The 25,273-nt window shown below is 42.7% G+C and overlaps 1 protein-coding gene across 1 annotated transcript in view; it reads right to left on the bottom strand.

The window, feature by feature from the left end:
- Positions 1–15,080: 15,080 nt before the first annotated feature.
- Positions 15,081–25,273, bottom strand: part of ryr2a (ryanodine receptor 2a (cardiac)) — a gene marked incomplete at both ends in the record, with an annotated part of 249,977 nt that continues 239,784 nt past the window's right edge. The window contains 4 exons of the mRNA XM_083787543.1: positions 15,081–15,176; positions 15,564–15,615; positions 15,805–15,905; positions 22,455–22,519. Of these exons, the coding sequence (XP_083643669.1) occupies positions 15,081–15,176; positions 15,564–15,615; positions 15,805–15,905; positions 22,455–22,519 (314 nt within the window). The remainder of the gene's footprint in view (positions 15,177–15,563; positions 15,616–15,804; positions 15,906–22,454; positions 22,520–25,273) is intronic.

The following is a 25,273-nucleotide window of genomic DNA, read 5'->3' as shown; positions in this document are numbered from 1 at the left end:
TTTTCCTGACAGTTTGTTGGCTGTCCGTATACGGCCGCAGAATACTTCCCATTGTTGTGCCATTTTATCAATCAAAAATGAATAAAAAAGACACCTCCAGAAAAATGCCAAACTGCTGTATCCAACTATCCACACACACACACACACACACACACACACACACACACACACACACACACACTTTAATTATGTCCTGTGATGTAGAGAGCGCTCTTCTGGTGCCTCACTCACCTCCCTAATTACACAAAATGTTTGTATGTTGCCTTGAGAAACTGTTAATTGGCCCTGCATACCTCTACAATTAAGGTCTTTTAACAAACATCTGTTAACGAGGCGTTGCTGTCTGGAGCCTGGTTTCCACAATAGCATGGATGGATGCTTCCTTCACTAATGTGTGCGAGTGCAAAGGACAGTGTGGGCGGTAGCTATGGGCCTTTCATCACTGAGAAACAGCATCATACACAGAGGCTATAATGATGGAGCTGCAATGCTTTTCCTTTCCCATGTGTTCCTGGGCTAGCATGACACTGAGGCATTTATAATGCCAGGTGTTTGTATGAAGAGAAGGCATGGTGCAGCATGGTAAAAATACATTATCTTGTGTGGTGGAATTATGGTAAATTACACCTTTACTATTATTATTATTATTATTATAAAAAAGATTGTTCACCTTTGACTCGATGTCATGATATTCACATGCTCAGAACAGGCCAAAGGCGAACAACATAATTACAATAAAATGTGTAATTCTCCCAGAGGAAAAACATAAACAGGTCTTCACCAGGGCAGGGCAGGTTGTAGCCTCCTGGTGGCGCTATAATAGGCCAATGTGAAAAGGGTGCCATTTCTTCTTACGCCTTGGATGGCTATTGGATGATTTGAGGCATTTTGTTCCAAAAATTTGTTTTGCAAAAATCCACCTGTTGGTGGCACTAATACATGTGAAAAGGGTGGGATATATATTCCTCAGCCTAGTAGGAAAGTCCATGAAAGATTTCACGTAAATTGCATATAAAGATAGTGTGTAACGATTTGCGGGATTTTTGGACAGAATCTGGAGGAGTAATATATTTTTCTTTTTCAAAAGTCAGACTGCTGGTGGCGCTATAACAGGCCGCTCTGGAAAATTTGGGTCAGAGGTTCATCGTTGGCATCCAGGGAGTGTGTGTGCACAATTTGGCATCGACCAGGGGCCTATTTCACGAAACTTGGATTAGAGATTAAGCCGGGCTTTAACACATATCCTGGCTTAATATATCCTGGATCAGTGCTTAACCGGTTTCATGAAAGCTGGTTGATCTTGCCAGATTAACTTAACCAGTTAACCTGGATATGTTGAGGCTTGATTCGGTTTCATGAAAGTGATGCTACATAAGTTACCATGGAAACTAATGCTTTGGACTTAGCCTGCTCCGGACCAGGCTAACAGCCAGGTTTAACCTAATCCTGATGTCTTTACTGTTCATTAAGCAGTCAAACTGATCACAAACCAATGATGTTTTCCAGATTTATTCAATTATTATGGTTTTATGTTGCCTTATTTGTATCGGTCTGCATTAAAGGACTAATTTAAGCACTATATAAAATCAAATAACCAAAATATATAGGCTGCACAACATCATGACAGCTTGTGAGCTTGTAGATCAGCTGCTTTTGGTGAATGTTCCCCATGAATAGGTTTGCTGTCGTGCAAGTGCACGGTTAAGAAGAATTATTATATTATATTATATTATTATTTATTTTTTTGTAAAAGTGAAAACCACTAAATATTACCATTACTCATTGTTTTACAACATATTACCATTGTAACGTTTCACCCACTACTAGTCCTACATACTTACACCTAGAAACCCCATTCAAACCTATTTAGGTTCATCCTACGGTGGACATGTGTGCCTGAAAAGGAATCTTTGAAATGTTTCATAGTTTTAGAAATATAGTGCTTTCAAATTTGAGACATTTATAGGCAGATAGTGGCACTTAAAAAAATCACTTTCACCTAGAAACTCCATTCACACTTTGTAAAATTCAGCTTACTGTGGAGACACATGCTGGAACTTTTTACTTTGAAATGTTTTGTAGTTTCTGAGTTATTTAACTTAAACGCCCAATGCATTCTCAATGGCAACAGCACAAACTTTGGCATGCTACATGAACCATGACCCGGCCCTGTCTGGACCACAACCCCCTTCTCCAAAGGTAGCTCCCTCAGAGGAGGGAGTTATGGCCAAATATCACAATGCGACAATATCATTATGCTTACAATAATAAGAATTCTGTTTAAGTTAATAGTAGTGGTAAAATGTAAACTATATTTTTGGGGTAGTTAATCATTCAGTCTATCCACTATTGAGAGTATGTTCTCTCTTTAATTACAGCAGCAGTATTTATTTTAGAAGCTTAAGTCCTTGTATCAGTAAGTCTTGAATAGATTAGTAAAGATAATGAGATATACAGAAGGGGGCTGTAATGCAACTATTAAGGATGCAAACTGCCTTAATACCTCATGAAGAAGAAGGATCAGTAAATCTGTGATCCACATAAGGGGTCTAGAGACAAAAAGCCAGACTGTCTATTAAGCCTGGCTTGCTGATCCCGGCTCGCCAAATCCACCAATTCTGAGCCTCGCTTGGCTTTAGTGGAACGGAATAAACCAGGCTATAAAGATCAGGAATTAAAAAGCCTGGCTTTGGCCTAAATCCTGGATTAGTTAATCCAAGTTTCGTGAAATAGGCCCCAGGTTAACGGTGCCGGAGATTAGCTAACGGACGGATGGACGCACACACACACACACACACACACACACACACACACACACACACACACACACACACACACACACACACACACACACACACACACACACACACACACACACGCTTTGAATTGCTGAATGTGTGGATATGACTTACTACTAAAAAAGTGAACCCGGACATATTAACAACAAAATGTTTAGTATGGGTCCCCACATGTAGAAACTGCCGGATGCTAACTTGCCCAAATGTGCTGACATCATCAATTTGTGATGACGGCATTGGCCAATGAGGTTTTTTTTGCAAAACTAATGCAAACATTTCACATGCTACATAAAGCATGATGACATTTCTATAGGTTGTAATTGGTATTGAAATTGATTGATTTAAATATTTATTAACAGTTTGTAGAATTTACAGTACATTTTAAGCACAAACTCAATACAAAGACTGTCAACTGTGAGTGGACGACCCAATTAAGCATTACACTTGTTTACAACAGGGTCCACATTGTTCAATTCATCAAAACATTTAAAGACATGCAGACATTTAGTCTATGGTATGGTATGGTCACATATTATGGCAATTATGAAAATTGCTCAACATATGACATATGTCAAGTTAGCATCCGGCAGTTTCTACATGCTGGGGACCCATACCAAACATTCCGAACATAAAACCTTGGTGTACTCAACATGTCCGGGTTCACAATGGGGCTCTATGGGCTGGCTACTATACTATATGCTAGTACTGTGCCAATTTATGCCAAATTGCAGTGGCGCAGCCAGAAATGCAGTCCAAGATGGTCCAAGTCCAAGATTATTTGAGATAATTATTATAATCTCAACATAATCGTCACAATCGTTTCCGTGTTGAAAGATGTTCATATATTTTCAAATATAAAAAAAGCATCTGATAGCAACGCTATTTTTACATTTTACATTTTCAAGTATCAAATTAAATCATTAAATATGTCAATCATTTCGTTGTATATTGAAGTTATTTGTCATATCTGACCTGTGCAAGTTTTGATTACAAAGCCTAATGTCCAATGTCCAATGCCAAAAACACAATTCAATAGATAAATCGCAATTATTTGTATGACAATTAATTATCAACTTAAAGTTGTGACAGCCCTACATAGTTCATAGTGACTTCATTGGACAGTGAAGGGAACACTGCGTGTTAAACTGTCAGTAGCACACTTCCACTACAGGACTCTCAGCCAGCCAGCCCCATCACCCCCCCCCCACACACACACACACACACACTCTCCACCGCCATCTACACTGATCAGCTCTCACCATAATTGCCTGCTGGCACAGCAAGACTCCGCTTTACACCTGCAGCCAGCCATCACTTACAACAGGGAGAAGGGAGAAGAGAGAGAGAGAGAGAGAGAGAGAGAGAGAGAGAGAGAGGAACAGAGAAAAGACAAAAAAGTAGGATGAAAGGAAGATGAGAAAGGAGACTGTCACTGCCTCATGTTTATTCTATTGGGTCAAAAAAATAAAAGAGAAACTAGATTGGACAGCTGTTTCCGTGGCAACCGTGGAGTATTACTGGATGGCAGACGAGGGTGGGGTGGGGGGGGTGTAGGAGGGGAAACGGGCAATTTGGGAACTCATCGGCAAAAAAACGGAGAGCATCTTATTTTAAAACAATAAATGGAATTATGAATTAGTTGAGATTGGTTGAGATTGAATTAGTTGAGATTGATTACACTTAAACCCTGCAGTAGCAGCCCTTTTCTGGACAGCAATTTCTAGTTATCTGTTTGTTATCTTTGACATAAACAAGGATATTACCACAGTAAGTATCAATGAGTGTGACCACAGATTGTTTCCATTCCTAATAGGCTACTTGTTGACAATCAGTGTCCTAATTACTGATAGATGGAGCGCCATAGTTTTGTACTACTGTTTTTGTGTGTCTATGGAGTTAACATCCTACTATAAATGCGCCACGTCTCTGCGTGTGTGCGTGTAATGCATGTAACTCGAGAACCGTTTCACCCACCGACTTCACATTCGACACACACGTTCCACACCCCCACGGGGAGTGCAGTGCCCGGTATCGGTAAACAACGGAAAGCAGCTTACTTTAAAACACTGGCATTGATTTCATAAAGACAACGTTTCGGCCATGCATTGGCCTTCATCAGATGATGAACTGAGAACTTAGTGGACTTCTCTTAACCACTAAACCCCATACGTTGAGCATAGTCCCTTGTACTAGTGTCTTTTCCGTTTTAAATATCTTTACAAAAATAGCATATAGCTTGTAGATCAACTTTTTCCTGCAAATGTTTTCCCCAGAATACTGATCGTCGGGTCAAATGTACCTATTTTGGACATGTCATTGTAGGTAGAAAAAATATTGTTGCTGTCTGACGGGCAGAAACCTCAAGCATTCACACACACACACACATACGCACACGCACGCACGCACACACACACGCACGCGCACGCACATACACACACCTCTGACCCTGTCTGTGTGTGGATGATTCCTAAGCCGGGAAGAAGCCCCAGATATGTCTAGAGCAGATGTCATGGTGTCAGAACACAAACACACAGAGTGTTATGAACAAGGAAACAAAACGACAGCAGGAGGAGACAGATGCAAGGAAGGAAGCAAAGGAACAAACAAACAAACGGTTGTGTACTAATGATAGACAGTAGCTCATGAGAGAAGAGAGATCATCCTCTCCATTTTGTTGAGCATGATGATGACAAAACATTGTGGCGTCTTACTCTGTCGTACATACACACTTTAAAATCCTTAGTGTAAACAGACCCGTAACGGTCTATCTGAATGTTATGGGGCAAAGAAATTTTGTTTTCACAACGGGCGAGTGAAGGATTACGTTTTATCAAGCGATGATCATCAAAACAGGGCCCAGCATAAGCTGGCTTGTTAGACCAAAGATGCCTTAAATGTGTCCTCTCTCTCCAATTACACCCAAAGAAGTCTTCTCTAGATTGTAGGATGTACGGACTGAGACATTACAATAGTGCTGACAGGTGCAGAATGACAATAGAAGTGTTTGACTAGGCCTCGTCAGTGACAAGACCTGCTACTGTGAAGTTGAACACACTACAGTCCAGTACATAGAATCAGCTATCAGAAATTATTTTGAACAGATTATGCACACATTTGGCATTCTATAATTAATTCAATGAATGAATGAATGAATAAATGAATGAATGAATGAATGAATGAATTCATTGAGTAATTAATTATACATTTTATAATTGGTGATTCTTTTTTGGCCTGTCTGGATCATGAATACAACTCATGCTAGGAGTATTGCAGATATAAATGTTCATAAACATGATGGCAGGCGGGATATAAATGAACAAATTCTTTCCTACTTTTACTGCACACCTCGCCATATTAGTCAATGTGAAATAATTGCGTTCTTAATGACATTTTCTGATGTAATGTTGATTAGACTATGATTATGGAGCATGGATGAACACATCAGCCTAAATGTTCCTTTTATAATTACTTTCACATCAAGGTCGTCACCCTATGCGTCCCACCGTGATCAATTATGATAAGTCGTATTGGATGTAGCCTAGGCCTGCATGGATATATAATGGAATATGAAATGTAACGTATCCTGCAGATATCCGGCAAAATGTAAAACTGATTACCTAGATGATGCTCTAGATAGTCACACGTGCATGGAGAAATGATCTATACACTCACTCACAACATATTAATATTAATACTGATTCATACTGTGTTGGATCATGAGGACTGTTAATTGCTCCATGCAGCTGCTTAGTGACCAATACAAGATTGTAAATGGGCAGGCATGCAGTCTTCTGCTGCCAGCATGCTTGCCCTCTGCTGTGAGTATTCTCCAAGGCTCTGTCCAGAGGAGTGAAATGCCTATTATCATCATCATCATTCGTGGATTTCACAATATCACTCCAGACTGCCTGTGTCCCTAGCGATGACATCAGGGAACGACAGTTTTCTACCTCTGGTCTGCTTTGAGGCAGGACTCCAGAGAAGAAGGGAAGATATAACCTCATTGTCAGCTCTGTAGCAGTGGCCGGCAGAAGTGTTCTTCTGGATCGGACTAGTGAAGAAACACAGGGAAGGTTGCCGTATATTAGATTAGTCGATGGGTGGCTCTTCCAAGACAGATTTTGCGCTCTCATTAGAAGGCGGGTATAAGTGCCATCCAACCGTTTCTCTAGTTTCTTTGAAAGTGTCCATGTCTCGGAGCCATAGAGTAGAATCGTCTCAACGGTCGTATATTTTTTACTTTTAACATTTTACTAAGCTGGGATGACCAGATGTTATGCATGTCATTGCAGGCTGACCAGGCCATACCCTTCCTAGTTTGAAAGTCCTTTTGGGAAGAATATATATATGAACCCAAATACTTGTAGTCATCAACCTGTTTCAGAGGAGTGTTGTTAAGTGTTTTTATAATGTGGTTTATTTTGGATTTGCATATATTTACGTATTCAGTTTTCATCTCGTTGAGATAAAGACCAAATGGGAAATGCCTAATTAAGGGCTGAAGAGACAACTGGTCGGAAGCCACTAACTGTGATAGTACAGTGGATATCCTAGTGTTTCATTGATTGAAATAACTATCATGCACCTTCTGAATTGTAAGTGTGATTGACAGAGAGATAATTAGAGAGACAAAATTAAGCCACCTGTTTTTGTGTATCTATGGAGTTAACATCCTACTATAAATGCGCCACATCTCTGTGTGTGTGTGCGCGCGTGTAATGCACGTAACTCGAGAACCGTTTCACCCACCGACTTCACATTCGACACACCCCACCCCCACGGGGAGTGCAGTGCCAGGTATCGAGTCGGTCGGACCCACGGTTCTCCAGAACCACCACAAAAGGCTCTGGTCAGGCTCTGCCAGTGGGCCTAATGAGGCCAAATCCTTTCACCTGGGCCAGGCTCTGCCAGTGGGCCTAATGAGGCCAACTCCTTTCACCCGTGCAATTTCCAGCCTCTGCCTCTGCCAATTGAGGCTCAACCAACCAGGCTCTGCCAGTGAGCACAGGCACATACACAGAACTCCATGTGGGACACTGGCTGACAGTTAAAACGGATGCTATGACAACGTATATCATTAGGTTCCCAAGTTGCATCGTTCCCAAGTAGGCCGGTGGCCGACTGCGACGGGCACGTACAGGTCTATAGTTACTCTAACAGACTCCTGGGTGTTGTTATCATATTCAAATATGCCTTCCCTGTGTATTTTTTGTTTCTTCCTGAAAGCTGAAAGCCTTTGAGTCAAAACGCCCAGTTATGAAATCATCCCCTCCCCAATTATCATACAACAGCTGTGGGCGAGGCTTAAGTTCAGGTAGGTGGTGCTAAGGTGAAAACCAGGTACAGTATACATAATTAACTGGTGGGTGTGGCCACATAAAAACATAATTTGAACACTTTCTGTACAGGTTTTTGTAAAAAAAGAAATCCTCCTGGCTAGTATAATCATAATACCTGATTATGTTTTAGGGGGGAAATATCACGGCACTCCGTCTTGATGATAGCAGGTGTGGCCAATTATTGTTTACTCAAAAATGGTCACCAAGACACCAACCCACCCAGAAAGGCTCAGCAGAACTGAGCTTTCAAAATAAGAAAGAACAATTCTATCTGATAGCATAATAGATAATTCCACAAATATATTAGTCATTGGGGCCTCTTCCAAAATGATGATAATACTGTACGTCATTCTGATCTGTTGTAATTAACAACTAACAATTCATGCTGTGGCTCGTTAATATTGATGATGTATGCACAAGCAAATTACATGCTGTGTAGATACGAGTACACTGAGGCAATGAATGAGGAACTTGAACAAATGTATGCGCGTGCACGCGCACACACACACACACACACACACACACACACACACGCAAACAGATAAAGAAATGGAGACAACATGGATAGATATGTCCATGTATCTGCAGTTTGTATTCATGAGGCTCTGGTTCAGAACTCATAACATTACATGCAGGATGCGCTGTACTGTATATATCTGGACCTGGACACACTCTGAGACTCCCACCCACCACACGTATAAAATGTACTTTTTGGCCAGAAAGGGATTTTTTTTCACCGGAAGGAAAAATCGTATCTATGAGGTTCTCTCTTTCCCGTTGGAAAAGTGTCTTTCTGGCCAAAAACGCAAAAAGTGCATTGTGTGGTGGGGGTCTCTTAAGCGCCTTTGTATTGGTGAGTAGGTAAAACGTTCTTAATATTTTCGCTACAGAGGAGAGGCTGCTCTGCATTTCATGCGAGGGCTAGAAGAGAACATTCCCATAGCCTAAATGCAACGGCAGCAAAGGGCATTATAGGGCTATTCTGTCACAATGGCGTTATTTTTCAGAAAGGAAGCCATTGAGGGTTAAAATGGGTCTTAATGCTTCCAACTCGAGTAGAATTATTAATGTTCTGTGCAAGTGTCCATGACAAAGAATTATTATTGAAGGTGGTAACAGTCCATTTGCTCAGTATAATATTGCGGGGGAATATTTAGAATGTGTGCAGGGTTGAGTATGTTGAATCTAGTTTCCATTAATGAGGATTTAGTTGACACAATGAAATAAAATGGCGATAGTACACAATACTATGGGGCAGACGGCCTGCCACAGCCAGATTTGGGAGACGAGTATCTTTGTTGTTGCAAGGAAAGCGGTAAAATGAGACTTTCGTGTGTTTTCGTCTCAGATTTAGTCCGACAGAGGGACACAGTATAACTCTATGGGGACACAAAAGCTAAACAAAAGTAGGACCCGGAAGTATCTCTGGAGGGTATCTCAGTATCTCTGACAATGAGGTTATATCTTCCCTTCTTCTCTGGAGTCCTGCCTCAAAGCAGACCAGAGGTAGAAAACTGTCATTCCCTGATGTCATCGCTAGGGACACAGGCATCAGTAAACAGGAACTGGGGATGGCAATGAAGGACCGGGAATTTTGGCGTGATATTGTGAAATCCATGATCTCGACCGCGGTTGAAAAATTATGATGATCTCTGGAGGGGGGCGCTCACGTCACGGCTAAAATACTGAATTGTCCAGAGCTATGGCAGCCAGTGTTCTATAATAAATTGTTTTCACCGACACTTGATAAAATAATACCACCTAATTTTATGAAAACATTGATGTGGCAATGACTTGTCTTACCTGTACACCTCTCAACGGTTGTCAGGCCAGTATCCCACCATACAATGTACCTGTCATCATAGAAGTATGTAAATGAGCAGTATGAAGACAGTACGTAGATCCCAAAAAGAACATGTAGTGTGATATGAGAGCAGTGTGGTGGTATTTAGTTGATGTACAAACTGTAGGTACATACCGTACGGACATCCAATGTTATGTCACAGATCCGAACACTCACTTAAACAGCAAACACATGGTATTTTCCAGTTAATTACCAAATGTTTCACTGGGCCTTGCAGTGATCAATGTACACGTGTGGTGTAGGCGTTTAATCAGAGCCCAGCATTCCCTTCACAGCAAAAGGTTTACGCAAAATGGTTAGCCCCGATTATAAATGTAATCAAACTGCCCAGCATGTGAATTCTTGAATCGTGTGGCATTTTGATTTTACTACTCCTGCAAGAATATTCTCCTCTACACAAGTTAATAAATATGTTCTTTTTATTTCCAAAAACATGCAAATCCATAATTTTCTCTTGTTCTCAATCCCTCTTACACAGTTATCTCACTCTCACATACACACAGAAGTAACCGTGTAATCAATAGGTCTATATTATGTATGCACTACTTTAATAACCACCCGCCCCTCAAAGATAAATTTGGGGAAAACTAAATAGAACAAAAATATAAATTAACAGAAAAACAAAATTATTCTTGACATGAGTAAAACACCACTTACTTATTGAGTTATCCAGACGGATGCCTGATAAGTGTTATTGCAATGGTTTTACATTAGTCACTCATTGCAAGAAAGGAAAACAAAGACAAAGTAAGACAAGGTCTGGCATAAAGAGCATGACATCTGCATGATAGTGAGCTCAATGGAATACATAGCCCGATAATTAACATGATTCTGACTAAGTTCATTTTAATTCTTACATGGTTGAGCTTGCAAGGTTAGCGCAACACTGTTCAAGCAGCCCACATTGTATTGACTGCGTCTTTAAAAAGCCAATGTGCCGTACACAGTCAAATCCATACGGCTCGTTTCCATTCAACTCTGTTGTGCTCTGTGTTCTCTCCTTAATAAATACAATTTTATTCATAGAGTGCTTTTCAGGGTAATAAATAATAAATAAAAACTTCAATACATCAGAAAAATAATTATGCATTTTTTTTTTTTACATTCAACAATTGAGGGACTATTGCGTATCACACACACACACAGTTCAATGGAAACAAGGTGTTGGTGTTTAACAGGGGAGAGAGTAAAATTTGAACCAAAGGAACCACCGGGATTTGACTGCGTATCTGTACAAGTCTCTATCTCATAAACCTACGCAAACATGCTGCATCCTCACTCAAAATTAAGAGCAAGGATTCAACTAACTTAACACCAAAACCTCAGCGTGTGTTTTAAATTCCTTAACTTTATTTGCAAATAAATTGTCATCATTTAATCCGAGAGACAAAAATGAAGCAGGCTTTTGTTTGTTACATTGTCACTTTTACATAATTATGGTCTATCATTTCCAGTACTCTCCCTGAAGGGCTATTGCTTGAGCTTAAACCAACATGAAACCTAAATAATTAAAGTGTTTATTTTTTTACTTATAGTATATTAAAACACAGATGGTTAAATAAGGGAAAAGCAGTTATCCAGATTATTTCTTCATAGGGATGCATTCTTGGCCAGTGACTTAAAGATTAAAAAATGTACAATGAAGCCCACAACACTTGAATACAATATTAGAGAGAAATCTTAAATAATCTTAAATAATCCTAGAAAAACAATTTGTGTGTGACAGATAATCTTGCGTCTTTTATTTCTTAAACTTGGTCATTAAACTTGCATAATAAACATGCAATGAAACATTTTTTTTAAATATAGATTTTTTTTTAAGATTTTGTTTTGGTGTGTTTTTGGAGAATGTGTATATAAAGAGAGTAACTCTGTTTGCTGTATTGCATAAGAGCATCACCAAAATCAAAACTGGAAAAAACGAAACAAAATGAAACAAAAAAAAACGAAACAATACAGACCTCAGACATAAACAATCCATATATAACACGTATATCTAGTGTGCGTCTGAGCATAGACATGGTAACGCCCGCCTGCCTCTGATTGGCCTACCGACACTGCCCATCTTGACTGTCCACTGAGGTGGATATAGCTATGCTGGATAGTCTGATCTCTGTTGCGACTGGTGGTGGAAAATAATACTAAGTATACGGTATCAGTATGATACAAGAATAGTGCCTCTAACTTATTTTTGTAGAAGAGGCAAACTAATATTGTTTATGCCGTTTGATTTGGGTGTGTGTATAAAGTGTTTGTGTTGATTATTTTATTTGTATGTGTAAACGTGAAACATTATTGTACTGTAAAAAGGTCTCTTTTCCCTCCACCTTTATCCTTTTTAGTATAATAGTATTAGTTTACTATAATTAGATTATTAGATTAATCAACACTAACACTTTATTTAGAAGTACACACCCAAATCAAATATCAATATTAGTTTGGCTCTTCTACAAAAATAAAACGTACAATTAGTTACAAGGCTGCATTCTGTCGCGCGTGCCAAGCTGTCATTCTCTTTTATTATTTTCCCACCACGGAGTAACCTCGCATCTCGGAGGACAGTCGAGACGGGCAATGTCGGTAGGCCAATCAGAGGCAGACGGGTGTTACCATGTCTATGCTCAGACGAACACTAGATATACGCATGGAGAACGCCCCTCATGGAAATGTAATGTAATGCCACATTTTTATTACAACTTTAAATATCTCTGGCCTGATTTCCTTTGCCTGTGTGTAGTATGTGGACTTAATTATATTTATACGTAAACCATTTCAAATATGGATAATTTAATATTTAGGTCTGCATCGAAAACTGCTTAAGAACCAATGAGAGGTGTCAGTCGGTCTCCTTGTGAAAAAGCCAACAACAAAGTCCTGAGGGACGCATACATAGTTCTCTTTCTCATGCCTTCCACTGTCACTTCATCTCTCTGTCTATTTCTAAACTCATTTGTCTATCATCCACTGCTTTTCTTAAGCTAGTTATACTTGGCTGCGCATCATGTTTTGCACAGACGATAGTTGATTCACAACACGTTGTGAGCTTGTGGATCTGCTGTCTTCAGTAGACGACACCGGCACGCAACTAAGTATAAATCAGACTTTATACACATGTACGCACACATTCTCTGTAGTATTCGCCCTGGTCTTCAATGTTGGTTGTATATAGCATATATATTGTATGTACATATACATATATATAGACTAATTCAGAAATGGGTCTCATGGTCGCAGCTTACGTATTTCCTGTAGGCGGAGCAGACATAGCTGCGGGGTAAACCTGCACCTCTTCTACTACAGTGAACTGTAGAGTGACTGATGTTAGTCTGCCTCAAACGTTACTCTTTTACCTACTTTTTACTAACACTAACATTACAAAGATGCCCAGAAAATCGGGATGAACCTGTGTAGTTTATGACTGCTCCAACAGTAGTGGCAACATAAAAAAAGAAAAAAACTGAATGTCAAAATATCCACAGCGGTGGCTGAGAGCAGAGCCATAGATTAATGGTTGAGACGAAGCAGTGAAAGGTCCTGAAAGATACATAACGTCAATCTTACCCAATACCTTATCTTTAAATGCTTAGTACGAGGTATAAATTACATCAGCCTTGTGTTCATAAAACAGAAAGATTGGGTTTGAGGCGTTTGAGGCAGACTAACATCAGTCACTCTACAGTTCACTGTAGTAAGAAGAGGTGCGGGTTTACCCCGCAGCTATGTCGGCTCCGCCTACAGGAAATACGTAAGCTGCGACCATGAGACCCGTTTCTGAATTTGTCTATGTGTGTGTGTGTGTGTGTGTGTGTGTGTGTGAATCTTTCTGACATTCTTCGCTCTTTCTCCAGCTTGCATAGCTCAACCCTGGCTTAGTAAGGCACTGATTCCTCCGCTATCCCCTCCCTATCCGTCCATCTGTCCTAGTCCTCTAGCCTGCCCTTTTGAAGGAGCCCGTCATACACAGTAGTGGCATGTACAGTACGTGCATGCAACATGCGGTGTACACACATACTCAACAAACAAACTTAACAAGCACGGCTTCTTAGTCCAGCCCTCGGTCAAAGACTAAAGAAATTCCTTAGAATCATCGCAACTGGTTAACAATTTTCAAACGCCATCACGGTTGTGTTTGTCTTCCGTCCTTGTCCACCTGCCGAGTGTCCATCACCAACCCCCCTGACACCCTCAACGCAAATAAAGGATACAATCGTCACCTCCTGCTCCTCTTCCTCCTCCTTGCATCCCTCCTTCGTTCCTTACCTCTCTCCATCCCACATACAGTACGTACTTATGTCTTTGTTGTTGTTGGTGTTTTGCTCGCCAGTGTGAATCTATCCGAAAGCAAAACGTGGAACAAGATGAAGCACGTGTTAGGTCATCATCTGAACCGACAGCTCCCTCTCGAGTGCCTCGAGTCGACATTATACGGTGCGTAATCATTAGGTTATCTGTTTATGTACAAAGTCTTTGAAGCATTCCGAACGAAATGGACCGGACGTTTAAAGAGCCCGGGGTGGGGGGGGGGGGTGGGGATTGGGGGCTGGGGGGGGGGGGGGGGTGCAAGGACTTTATGCGGCAGTTGGGGAGTCAAACGTAGAACTTGAGCCGGGGGAGTAAAAGGATAATGGAGGGAGACAGGGTTATGGTTATGGCTATAGTGCTGGAGCTTGGTTTGTTTGTGCAACGTAACAGGGTTGGGAACTCTTAAGGGTATAAAGGTTATTTCGGAAACTGTAGCTCTTGTGGCTCTTGGGAGGTGTGCATGGGACTTTGAGAAGGTCTGTCCTTGATGCGTGAGATCTCATAGGCTGGAACAGCGACAGGGGGGTGGGGGTGTTCGGGCAGAAAGCCAGAGGCTCGGAGACCACAACATGGGTACAAGACCGAACCGATGGCTGGGATTGGTGTGCGTGTGACCGCTCACAACAAGGTAAGGAACCGTAAGGGAGAGGGGACTTGGCCCAGACTGTTAATGTTCAGGGGCTTGATCGAGAGGAGAATGGAGGAGGGCCACGGAGGGGAAGTTTAGATTATAGTATGAAAGAGAAGAAAACAGAGTCTGTTGCTCGGCGGTCCAGCTCAGTTGAGCTGATCCTCGTACTGTTTTCGGAAACAGTCACCGGCAGGGAAGAACTCCCAGCAACGCTCCTGATACATCTTCCACACGTATGACTCCTGAGAAAGACAGAATAAAGAGAGAGAGAGAGAGAGAGAGAGAGAGAGAGAGAGAGAGAGAGAGAAAGAGAGAATAAGCCAGAGATTAAGAGTTATGGGTTTTCTATTAACATTTCCACAGAATGACTAATATAATGATAACAATGGTATGATAGGTTTACATATCTTAGATGAGCAACATTATAAACAAGCATTAGTTTGGTTCTAGCCTAAAGGCCAAGAGTGGGTGGACATACGTATACAGAGGTGTTGTGTTGGGTTAGACAAGAGAAGGGTGAGAGAGAGAGAGAGACATGGAGAGTGGAGTGTTCTTTTACACACAATGTGAGAGATTGGGAATGGCCACTGAAAGTACAACAATATATAAATGGTAATTAGATGATATACCTGGCCTGTGTGCTCTGTTTCGTCTTTGTTGATGAGATACATCACGAAAAATCTGTAACACACAAACACGCACAAAGGTGCATTGTGTATTAGAATATAACACAATCACACTAACTATAAGTTTGTTGGGTACTTATCAGATACAACACTATATCCCAAATCCTACCTTACCTTACCTTACACACACACACACACACACACACACACACACACACACACACACACAGCGGTATGTACTCACAGGTAGTTGGCGAGGTTGTGCTCCTGTAATGTGTGTGTTTCAAAGCCATGCGGGACGGTGTCAAAGTAGTCGTTGCCTATCCCACAGATAAAGCATTTGGTCTGCAAAGGAAAAACACAGGAAAAAACAAAGGAAAAACAGCGTCGTACAAATCGGCAAATGCTGCTATTTTAAGCCTCATCTTTTAAAACCTTACTCATAGTCACGGTTGCCCAACGGCCAAGTTATAACCCAATCTTACTTTTATTACGATCGGCCCTCCCGATCATTAGCTACAATGTTTTAACCGACCGTCAACGCCCTGTGACAGCTAGCGCTGACAGGTAGCGCTGTGACAGCTAGCCGGTTTTGACAGCTCGCTAGCCGGGAGCTACCAACAACTTCGGCAGCCAGCTCACAACAGCTTCGGATAAAGAACCACATCGCCACATGATCTGACACCGATCCAACTCACAGGCCCAGTCTCTGGGCCTGGTTGGTAAGTCTCGTTCCCTGTTGACTCCTCACCTGTGTTCCGGTTCTGCAAACTGGGCTTATTCTCTGCTGTGGGCACCCGTCGTGGTGCCCTCGCCTGTATGTACCGCCCCGAGACGCTATCCCGGTTCAACACCTACTGTAGCCTGTTTCATCTCATCCTGCCATCTCTTTTTCCACTTTTACTGGCCATAGTCTTGTTTTCTTTCCTCAGCCATCATCATCATCATCACCTCCTCCACCACCACCACCACCACCACCATGTCACTCACCTCATCTCCCGGTTGCGACAGCTGCCTTCACCTGAAGCACAGAGTGTCGGTGCTGGAGGGTAGAATCTCAACTCTCCACCAAATAAAGGATGATGAGATGTTCCTGGACTCCCTTCATACATCCTGCTTCGTTCAGCTTGATGTGACTGTCCCCGCCGCCACCGGACTCGAACGTCCCCCCCGGTGTTCCCCCCCCAAGTCGCGGGAGCTCGATGCGACCCTCCCCGCCGCTGGATACGAACGTCCTCGCTGTTCCTCCAAGCCCCGGGATCTGGACGAGACAGTCACCCTCCGTCTCCCCCCCACTCACGAGAGTGCAAGACCAAAAATTACACCCTCGGCCAGCTCCACTCCTGGCCCATGGACAGTGATCCCCCGGGGAAAACATGGGAAGAAGCCCCCCCCACACGCACCCCCTCCCATACAATTAATCAATTCATTTTCTATTTTAGATATGAATGAGTTCCCCCCACTATACCCAGCCGCCCCGTCCAACGACCCACTGCCTAACCCATCATCCCCGGTCAACTCTTCCATAACCACTAGCCAGAAACCCTCCCGCCTCAATCTGTTAAAATCAGCTGTTAAACGCCGCTCGGTGGATCCCCTTGGGTCTCATCCTCCGAAGAAACCCACCCCCCTCACTCTGTCCAACACCTGGAAACGACCCACTACGATGCCGCTTCAGAAACCCACCACTCCATCCCCTTCAATCATTATCAGCGACAGCGACACACCATCAACTGCACCCCCCTTACTGCATGATGATGCCCCCACACCCACCCCCCCACCCCCTCCGTTGATAAGTCCTACCACGGTCATCATCGGCGACAGCCAAATTAAACATATCTGTTTTATTAACGCAATCACACATAGCTTCCCTGGCGCCTCCACAGCACAACTCCTCGATAAACTTCCCGGCCTGCTCGCCTCACTCCCCTCCACCATCAAGAACATCATCCTCCACTCCGGCACAAACGACCGCCAGTCAGAACAAGCAAAAATCCATTTTGAACAAATCTTCAACCTCCTCCGTCAGTCTGGAAAATCAATATACATGTCCGGCCCATTGCCCACGATCGGTCGCGGTGACGTCTCCTTCAGCAGACTGTCCGCTCTTCACTATTGGCTCCAGTTCGCCTGCTTCAAATACAGCATAAACTATATATCCAACTTCTTTCTTTTCTGCAACCGCCCCCGCTTCTACGCCCGTGACGGCCTCCATCCTAGCCGCTTTGGCAACGAAATGCTGGCTCACAACCTCCGCAAATCGCTAGCTGCTCAATCAATACCTCACACAAATCAACACGCAAATTGACTAGTAGTTTCAGCTGATCACCACCCTGGTCCGTTAACAACAACAACATCAAACCCCCAAAACTCCCCCATCGCCCCCTCTAGCGACACCTACTGCCTGCCTATTAGAACACACCCCAGACAGCAGAAAATCAATTCATATTATATGCCCATTAGAACAGACCAAGTCATATTAGCTCTTTGGAACAAATACAGCATTAATAATGCCAAAATACCTGTTCATATCACATGCAGATTGTTTGACCCTCATTTCCAACCACCCAGCTGCATTAATCACAATAACCTGATTGCTATTCAACCACTACCACCACCCTCCCCCCCCCCCCATACACCCACTAGATTTGGACTACTAAATCCAAGATCTCTCAACAATAAAACTTTTCTTGTTCATGATTTCATTTTAGAAAACAAAATAGATTTTTTCTTAATAACAGAGTCCTGGCAAACAGACTCTGTAAATTTGATTCAGGCCACCCCCCCAAATTATTCATTCTTTCATGAACCTAGACGGTCTAGTCGTGGTGGCGGAATAGCAGCCATACATAAAGTCTCCTCCAAATGCTCACCCGCAAACTCACTTGGTACATTCACCTCCTTTGAAATGCTCAGTTTTATCATTCATGCTAAGGTTCCTGTTCTCTGCATTGTAATTTATAGGCCCCCCAAGTACAACGCCCGCTTCCTAGACGAATTCTCTGAGTTACTGTCATTTATAACCCCCAAACATGACAAAATAATAATTATCGGCGACGTGAACGTGCACGTATGCTGTCCATCTCACCCAATGGTTAAGGATTTTATCACCCTGACAGAATCTTTTAACTTCATCCAATCTATAAATGAACCCACTCACAATAAGGGACACACTCTCGACCTTGTTCTGTCCTTGGGCGTGTCTCCTTCCATCCTCAAAATTACAGACTTCCCTCCATCAGACCATAAAGCCATTGTTTTCGAAATCCAGATTGCCCCCTCCAGCTCAACCGTCCATCACCCAGCTCATCTGGCACGCGTCATTGATTCTACAACAGCCACCAAATTCTCAGAATTATTCCAGTCCTCCGCAACTTCCCCAACCGTTAACTCCTTTTCCCATGACCCAGCTGCATTGATCGATTATTTTAATAACACCTCCCTAGCCATTCTTGACTGCATCGCACCCCGCAAGGCAGTTAAGCCTCGTACAACAGGGACACCCTGGCTAAACGATGAGACCCGCCTCTTGAAGAGGTGCTGCAGAAAAGCAGAAAGAAAATGGAAAGCAGACAACCTGCACGTCTCCCTTGAGATCCTGAAAACTCTAATGGCGGACTATCAATCCGCTATTAGAGTTGCAAGAGAGAAATACTTCTCCAACATAGTCAAAAACAACAGCCATAACCCAAGATCACTATTCAAAGTAATAGACTCAGTCACAAATCCGGCCCCTATTCTTAATACTCAACTATCCCAGGAAAAATGTGAGGACTTTCTCAATTATTTCATAGATAAGATCCACAAAATAAGAACCCAAATAACCCCCAACAATAACACCTCCCACACCGCTCCAACCATCTCAGCTTATCTACATAACTTTCAACACGTCACATCTCACACATTAGGAAATATTATTCTTTCAATGAAATCCTCCACCTCGCAATTGGACTCTATACCAACCAAACTGCTAAAGGAAGTGCTCACCACAGTCTTACCCCACCTCCTTGCCATTATAAATGCCTCCCTATCCACTGCTATTTTCCCCGCTGTCTTCAAACACGCCATAGTACAACCCCTCTTAAAGAAGCCTAACCTAGATGCCTCGGAGCTACATAACTACAGGCCCATCTCCAAACTGTCATTTCTGTCAAAAGTTCTAGAAAAGGTCATATGCTCCCAGTTAACAACTTTCATGAACAACAATAACCTATTTGAAAAATTTCAGTCAGGTTTCAGAGCCCATCATAGCACAGAGACAGCACTCATAAAGGTCACCAATGACCTACTTCTCACCACCGATAACGGAGATTGTGCAGTACTGGTTTTGTTGGACTTGAGTGCTGCCTTCGACACGGTGGACCACCCCATCTTGCTCAACCGCCTGCAGACATGGGTTGGTTTGCAGGGAACAGCCCTGGAACTTATCCGATCATACCTGGCAAATAGGACTTTTTGCGTCACGTCCGGAGATGCCTCCTCCTCCATAGCCCCACTCACCTGTGGTGTCCCCCAGGGCTCCATACTTGGTCCCCTACTGTTTTCAGTCTACATGCTCTCCCTAGGTGTCATTATCCATAAACATAACCTCACTTTCCATTGCTATGCAGACGACACCCAAATATACGTCCCCATAAAGTCCCCTACCCCTGACAGTCTAGTCGCCCTTAAGGCATGTCTCCTGGACATAAATAGTTGGATGTCCCAAAACTTTCTCCAGCTCAATGCAAATAAAACAGAAATAGTTCTCTTTGGCCCACCAAGCGACACCGACATCTTAAAAAACAGCCTAGCAGACATGGCTATGAACATCACACCGGTAGCAAAAAACCTTGGGGTTTTCATTGACTCAGGCCTTAGCTTTAACACCCAAATTAAGAAAACCGTACAAGCATGCTTCTTCCAACTAAGAAGCATAGCTAAAATCAAGCCATTTTTAACAGTCCCCGACCTTGAAAAAGTTATTCATGCATTCATCACATCACGCTTAGATTATTGTAACGCACTATACACAGGCCTAACCCATAAATCAATTTCCCGCTTACAACTTGTCCAAAACGCTGCCGCCAGACTCCTGACAAACACCAGGAAACGGGACCACATCACTCCGGTCCTGGCTGCGCTTCACTGGCTCCCTGTTGTTTTTAGAATTGATTTTAAAATCCTTTTACTAACATTTAAGGTACAAATGGGCCAGGCACCCCAATATCTTGCCGATCTCCTACACCCCTATAACCCTCCCCGTACCCTTAGGTCCTCAGACGGGGCTCTCCTAAAGGTTCCCGAGAAATTTCATCGGGTAAACAAGGGAGAACGAGCCTTCTCTGTCCGTGCCCCTAAAATCTGGAACACCCTCCCCAAAACCATCCGACAAGCAGATACCATTGCATCTTTTAAAACTCTTCTTAAAACATACTTGTTCAGAAAAGCATTCCCCCCCTAGCCCCTTTGAATGTTTGTTCACTGAATTCTGTCGGTATTTTTATTTTTATTTTTATCTATTACATTGTTGTTGTTTTATATTGTATATGAATATGCTTTTACTGTGCTGCATCCGTTTGGATGTGTTCGATTTTCCTGTGAATTTGTTGTGCAGCACTTTGGGACTTTGTCCAGAAAAGTGCTATATAAATAAAGTTATTATTATTATTATTATTATTATTGCATGTTCATTATGTCCTCTGTGTGTGTGTGTGTGTGTGTGTGTGTGTGTGTGTGTGTGTGTGTGTTAAGGCTGTACCCTAACCCTTATTTTAGGACTCGAACTTCGGCAGGAATTTTCGAGTGAACATTCGGACCATTTGTTTCTAATTAATTAAAAAAATAACCGTCTCGATCAGAGCGCACAGCGCGTCTCCCCCGCTCTTTATCAATCTCTCTCGTCTCTCTCAACACACACACACACACACACACACACACACACACACACACACACGGACGAATTATTTTCTGTGCGTGTGTGTGTGATCATAAAAGCTGCGCAGTTTACATCCACTCTCTCGGTTCTGCACTGCTGTAGCCTGTAGGCCTACTGTAAGTATATAGCACTTTCGGTTCTGTCGAGGGCAGTGCAACACAGCGCAGCGAGAGAGAGAGAGAGAGAGAGAGAGAACTAACCTTTTTCTCAAATTGTGAGAGCACATGCTGCTCACATCAATGTAGGCTCGCGCCCGTTGTCTTTCTGTATCGTGGTGGTTCCCTCGCTCGAGCAATGGGTAGATCGCTCACCTTTTGGGGGCTTCGCACCGCGGCCCCCAAACGGTGAGCGATCTACCCTTTTCACCACAACGCATTGGAACGGGGATCATCGTAAAGTCGTCTCTCTCTGTGTGTGTGTGTGTGTGTGTGTGTGTGTGTGTGTGTGTGTGTGTGTGTTTTTCGTGCGTGCCGCGATGAGAGCACGTGCTGCTCATATCAAAGGCTTGCACCCGTTGTCTTTCTGTATCGTGTGTGTGTGTGTGTGTGTATGTGTGTGTAAACCTGACTGAGGCAGAGTCAGAGAAGGGAACGCAAGCAGCGCGAATAAGAGAAGGAAAATCATTTTGTCTGTTGTGTGATTGGCTTGTTGGTCAAGGTTGGTCAAGGAGAGGGACAGTACAACAAGGGAGATAGACATAACTTCTGACAGGAATACACTACAAACTTACTTTTTTTGACATGCTCGTATCACATTCTCGCCGAGATATATTTTCGAGTTAATAAAAAAAAAATATATATAATAATATTTATTTTTATAAAACAAAATTAATAAAAAAAAACGAATGGTTCAAACCCATTAATTAAGATTCGAGTGCCAACCCTAACGAGCGAACATTCGAACCTTGAATGTTTGGGGACAGCCTTAGTGTGTGTGTGTGTGCGCGCGCGCGCGCGTGTGCGTGTTTGTGTATTCACCTCCATGTCTTCTTTCACCTGCTCCTGCTGGTCTCTCAGCTCTCCAAATGCATCGATGATCAAGCCTGGTTCAACAAACAAGGTCACGGTCAGCTCAATGTTGATTTCCTTCATTTTGATTTAGTTCTTACTGTTAACAACTTGACCCCAGCATCGATCGGCTACTTTCTGCAAAAGCTTTCCCCGCAATAACAGTAAACAGAAATTACACTTGCACATAGTAGAGCATTCATTAAAAAATCGATGCATCGATTTCATTAACACAAGTCAGATTAGGAGAAGAAATTCGAAGAAAAAGAAAAGAAAATTAAAAATATATATATTTTCAATTGTTTTCCCCATATCATATTTTTTGCTCTATGTGTGCGTGTGTACAGAATTCAAACTGTAGGATTGATTATTGTCACGGACGGACAGAAGTCATTCTTTCCCTGCATAGCACATTAGGCGCACTCGCCTAATTAGTTTGCATTGCATTCAGAACGCGCCTAACGAACCTAACTGCAGCTGTGCGTGGCTGTCAGCGGTGTCCCACTATTGACTGGCTGAATTTGAACTGTGTCAGAGAAGTAACAGAAAGAAACGCGCAAACTTTATCCCCAAACTATATCCCCAAACTATATCCCCCCACCTCCGTGCTGGAAATAAAACGTCTGGGTTTCCGAGGCTACATCCGTGCTGACGCAATGACTGTCCTGTTTCTGGTTTAGCTTTACGCGCGGGACGCATGAATCTCTCCGTCTCCGGTCAGTGTGGGTTGTTGTTTATTTGCATGGCTCAGAAAATAAGTAACAAACTAACATGAGAACGTTATCGAGTTGTTGGAGGAGGAGGAGGAGGAGGAGGAGGAGAAGGTAACATCAGATTGTATTCTGATGATGTGCCAAACTGCTGCTGGCTGCTGTAATGTTAATATACTAGAATTTCGCGGCCGCTCATCCCAGATTTACGTTGCCGCGCACTATGGGAAGAAGGAATTTGCGGGAGTTGACTCCACATGTAGTAACGGATGGGTTATTAGTTATTATTATGTGTCCTTATTAGTGTAGTGTAGTGTAGTCAACACGTTATGGCTCATACACACTGCCCGGTATTTGCTCCGATTATGCTGTCGGGGAGCATTTTTGGCGCTGGCCGACAAAACCCCTGATCTGACGTTAAGCGGTGCCCAAAAGGTAGATCACGATCTACCAGTATAGATCACAAAGGCTTTGCAGGTAGACCACATGACATGGCCCTAAAAATATATATAATTTTAATATTAAAAACGATTTTTGCATCTACCGCTTTAGATGACCTGAGATGACTTGATTGATTGACATCAAAAAGGGCCTGTCAGCTCAAACACACAATGCAATACTTGTTGTTGATTACAATCATCAGTAGCAAAGTCAAATACCAACAAAAATAAAACCCTATCATTTCCATTTTTCCCCCTCTATTTCCCATTCCATGTGCGTTTGTCTTATATGTAGCCTATGAAAGGCCCCTCAATTACATTTTGTAACTATTTTCAGCAATGGGATGATAGTTTTATTTGGTGGGTATGTTAATATATATATATATATTCATTCCGTCGGTAAATCCCTGTAGGCTATACCCACATATTGGTAGCCTATATTAGCTCAATTTTGGCGTTACACATTTCACTTGAATAATGTTGTGTGCGCGCGTGCGCGTGCGGAGAAAGACAGTTATTTAATTAAACTGAAGATTATAACGTCCTGTATTGGTAGCCTATATTAGCCCAATTCCTGTGTGTGTTGCGTGGCGAGAGAGAGAGAGAGAGAGAGAGACTCCGAGAGACACTGCACGTCAAAATGAATTGGAATAAAAAAACAAATGATGTAGCCGCTGCCTATTATGTATGTCTGGATCGCAGGTTGGTGAACTCTTGCCGTGTGTGATCTTCGGCGCGGGGCGGAGGGGTCCGCGGTAGTATGCGTGGGAGTCCGCGAGTACAGTCACTGAGTCTGTTAGCCATTAAATCCTTACTCTAAGATTAAATCAGCGAGTCTGCTGGCACGTTTTCTCGGCGCGCGCGTGTGTGTGTGTGGGACACGGGGAGAGGGTAGTGTTGTGTGTGTGTGTGTGTGGGGGGGGGGTGGCTTACAGGCATGCGTGTGCGTGTGTGTGTGTGCAGTAGCGAAATAGCCAATGTGAAGTTGCGAACAGTCTAATCGTTTTACTTAGGCAAAAAACAACTATTGTCGAGGAACAATGTTGATGTAACCAAGAGATTCGCTGTTGGAGCTATATTTTATATACAGAGATTTAGAAGGAATAAGCAACATCGTGAGGCGACAATTCCTCTCCTTCCGGGTTTTTCCTTCTCCTGCGGAGTGCGAGAGGGAGAGGGAGATGAGATGATCCCAAAAGGCAGAAGGGGGAGGGGCTGAGAGCTAGTGACAGGTGCGGCACATGTTGGCTTTGGTTGAGTTTTCATTGGCTTGTGGCCACATCTTTTCATTGGCTTGTGGCCACAAAGATGTGGCCACATCTTTTCATTGGCTTGTGGCCACACCTTTTCGCATGTGACAACTTTAGACTTGTTATAATAGATAGACCTATGTCTTCTATATTGTGTTCTGAAGGTCGGGCTGCTTTACTGCCACTAGTGTTAATGTTATATTTTGTATTGTGTTCTCGGAGTGTTAATAATGTTAATGTTAGTGTTAATGTTATATTTTGTATTGTGTTCTCGGTGTGTTAATAATGTTAATGTTAGTGTTAATGTTATATTTTGTATTGTGTTCCACTGTACTGTGCTGCATTGCGCTGTGTGCCAATTATGCCCCCTCTCCTGTTGTGTTCCCTTT

The sequence above is a fragment of the Protomyctophum parallelum genome (genome assembly GCF_964188405.1).
Source record: "Protomyctophum parallelum genome assembly, chromosome: 17".
Taxonomy (NCBI): Eukaryota; Metazoa; Chordata; class Actinopteri; order Myctophiformes; family Myctophidae; genus Protomyctophum; species Protomyctophum parallelum.
The sequence above is the reverse complement of the archived record's forward strand: the minus strand, read 5'-3'. Positions and strand labels throughout refer to the sequence as shown.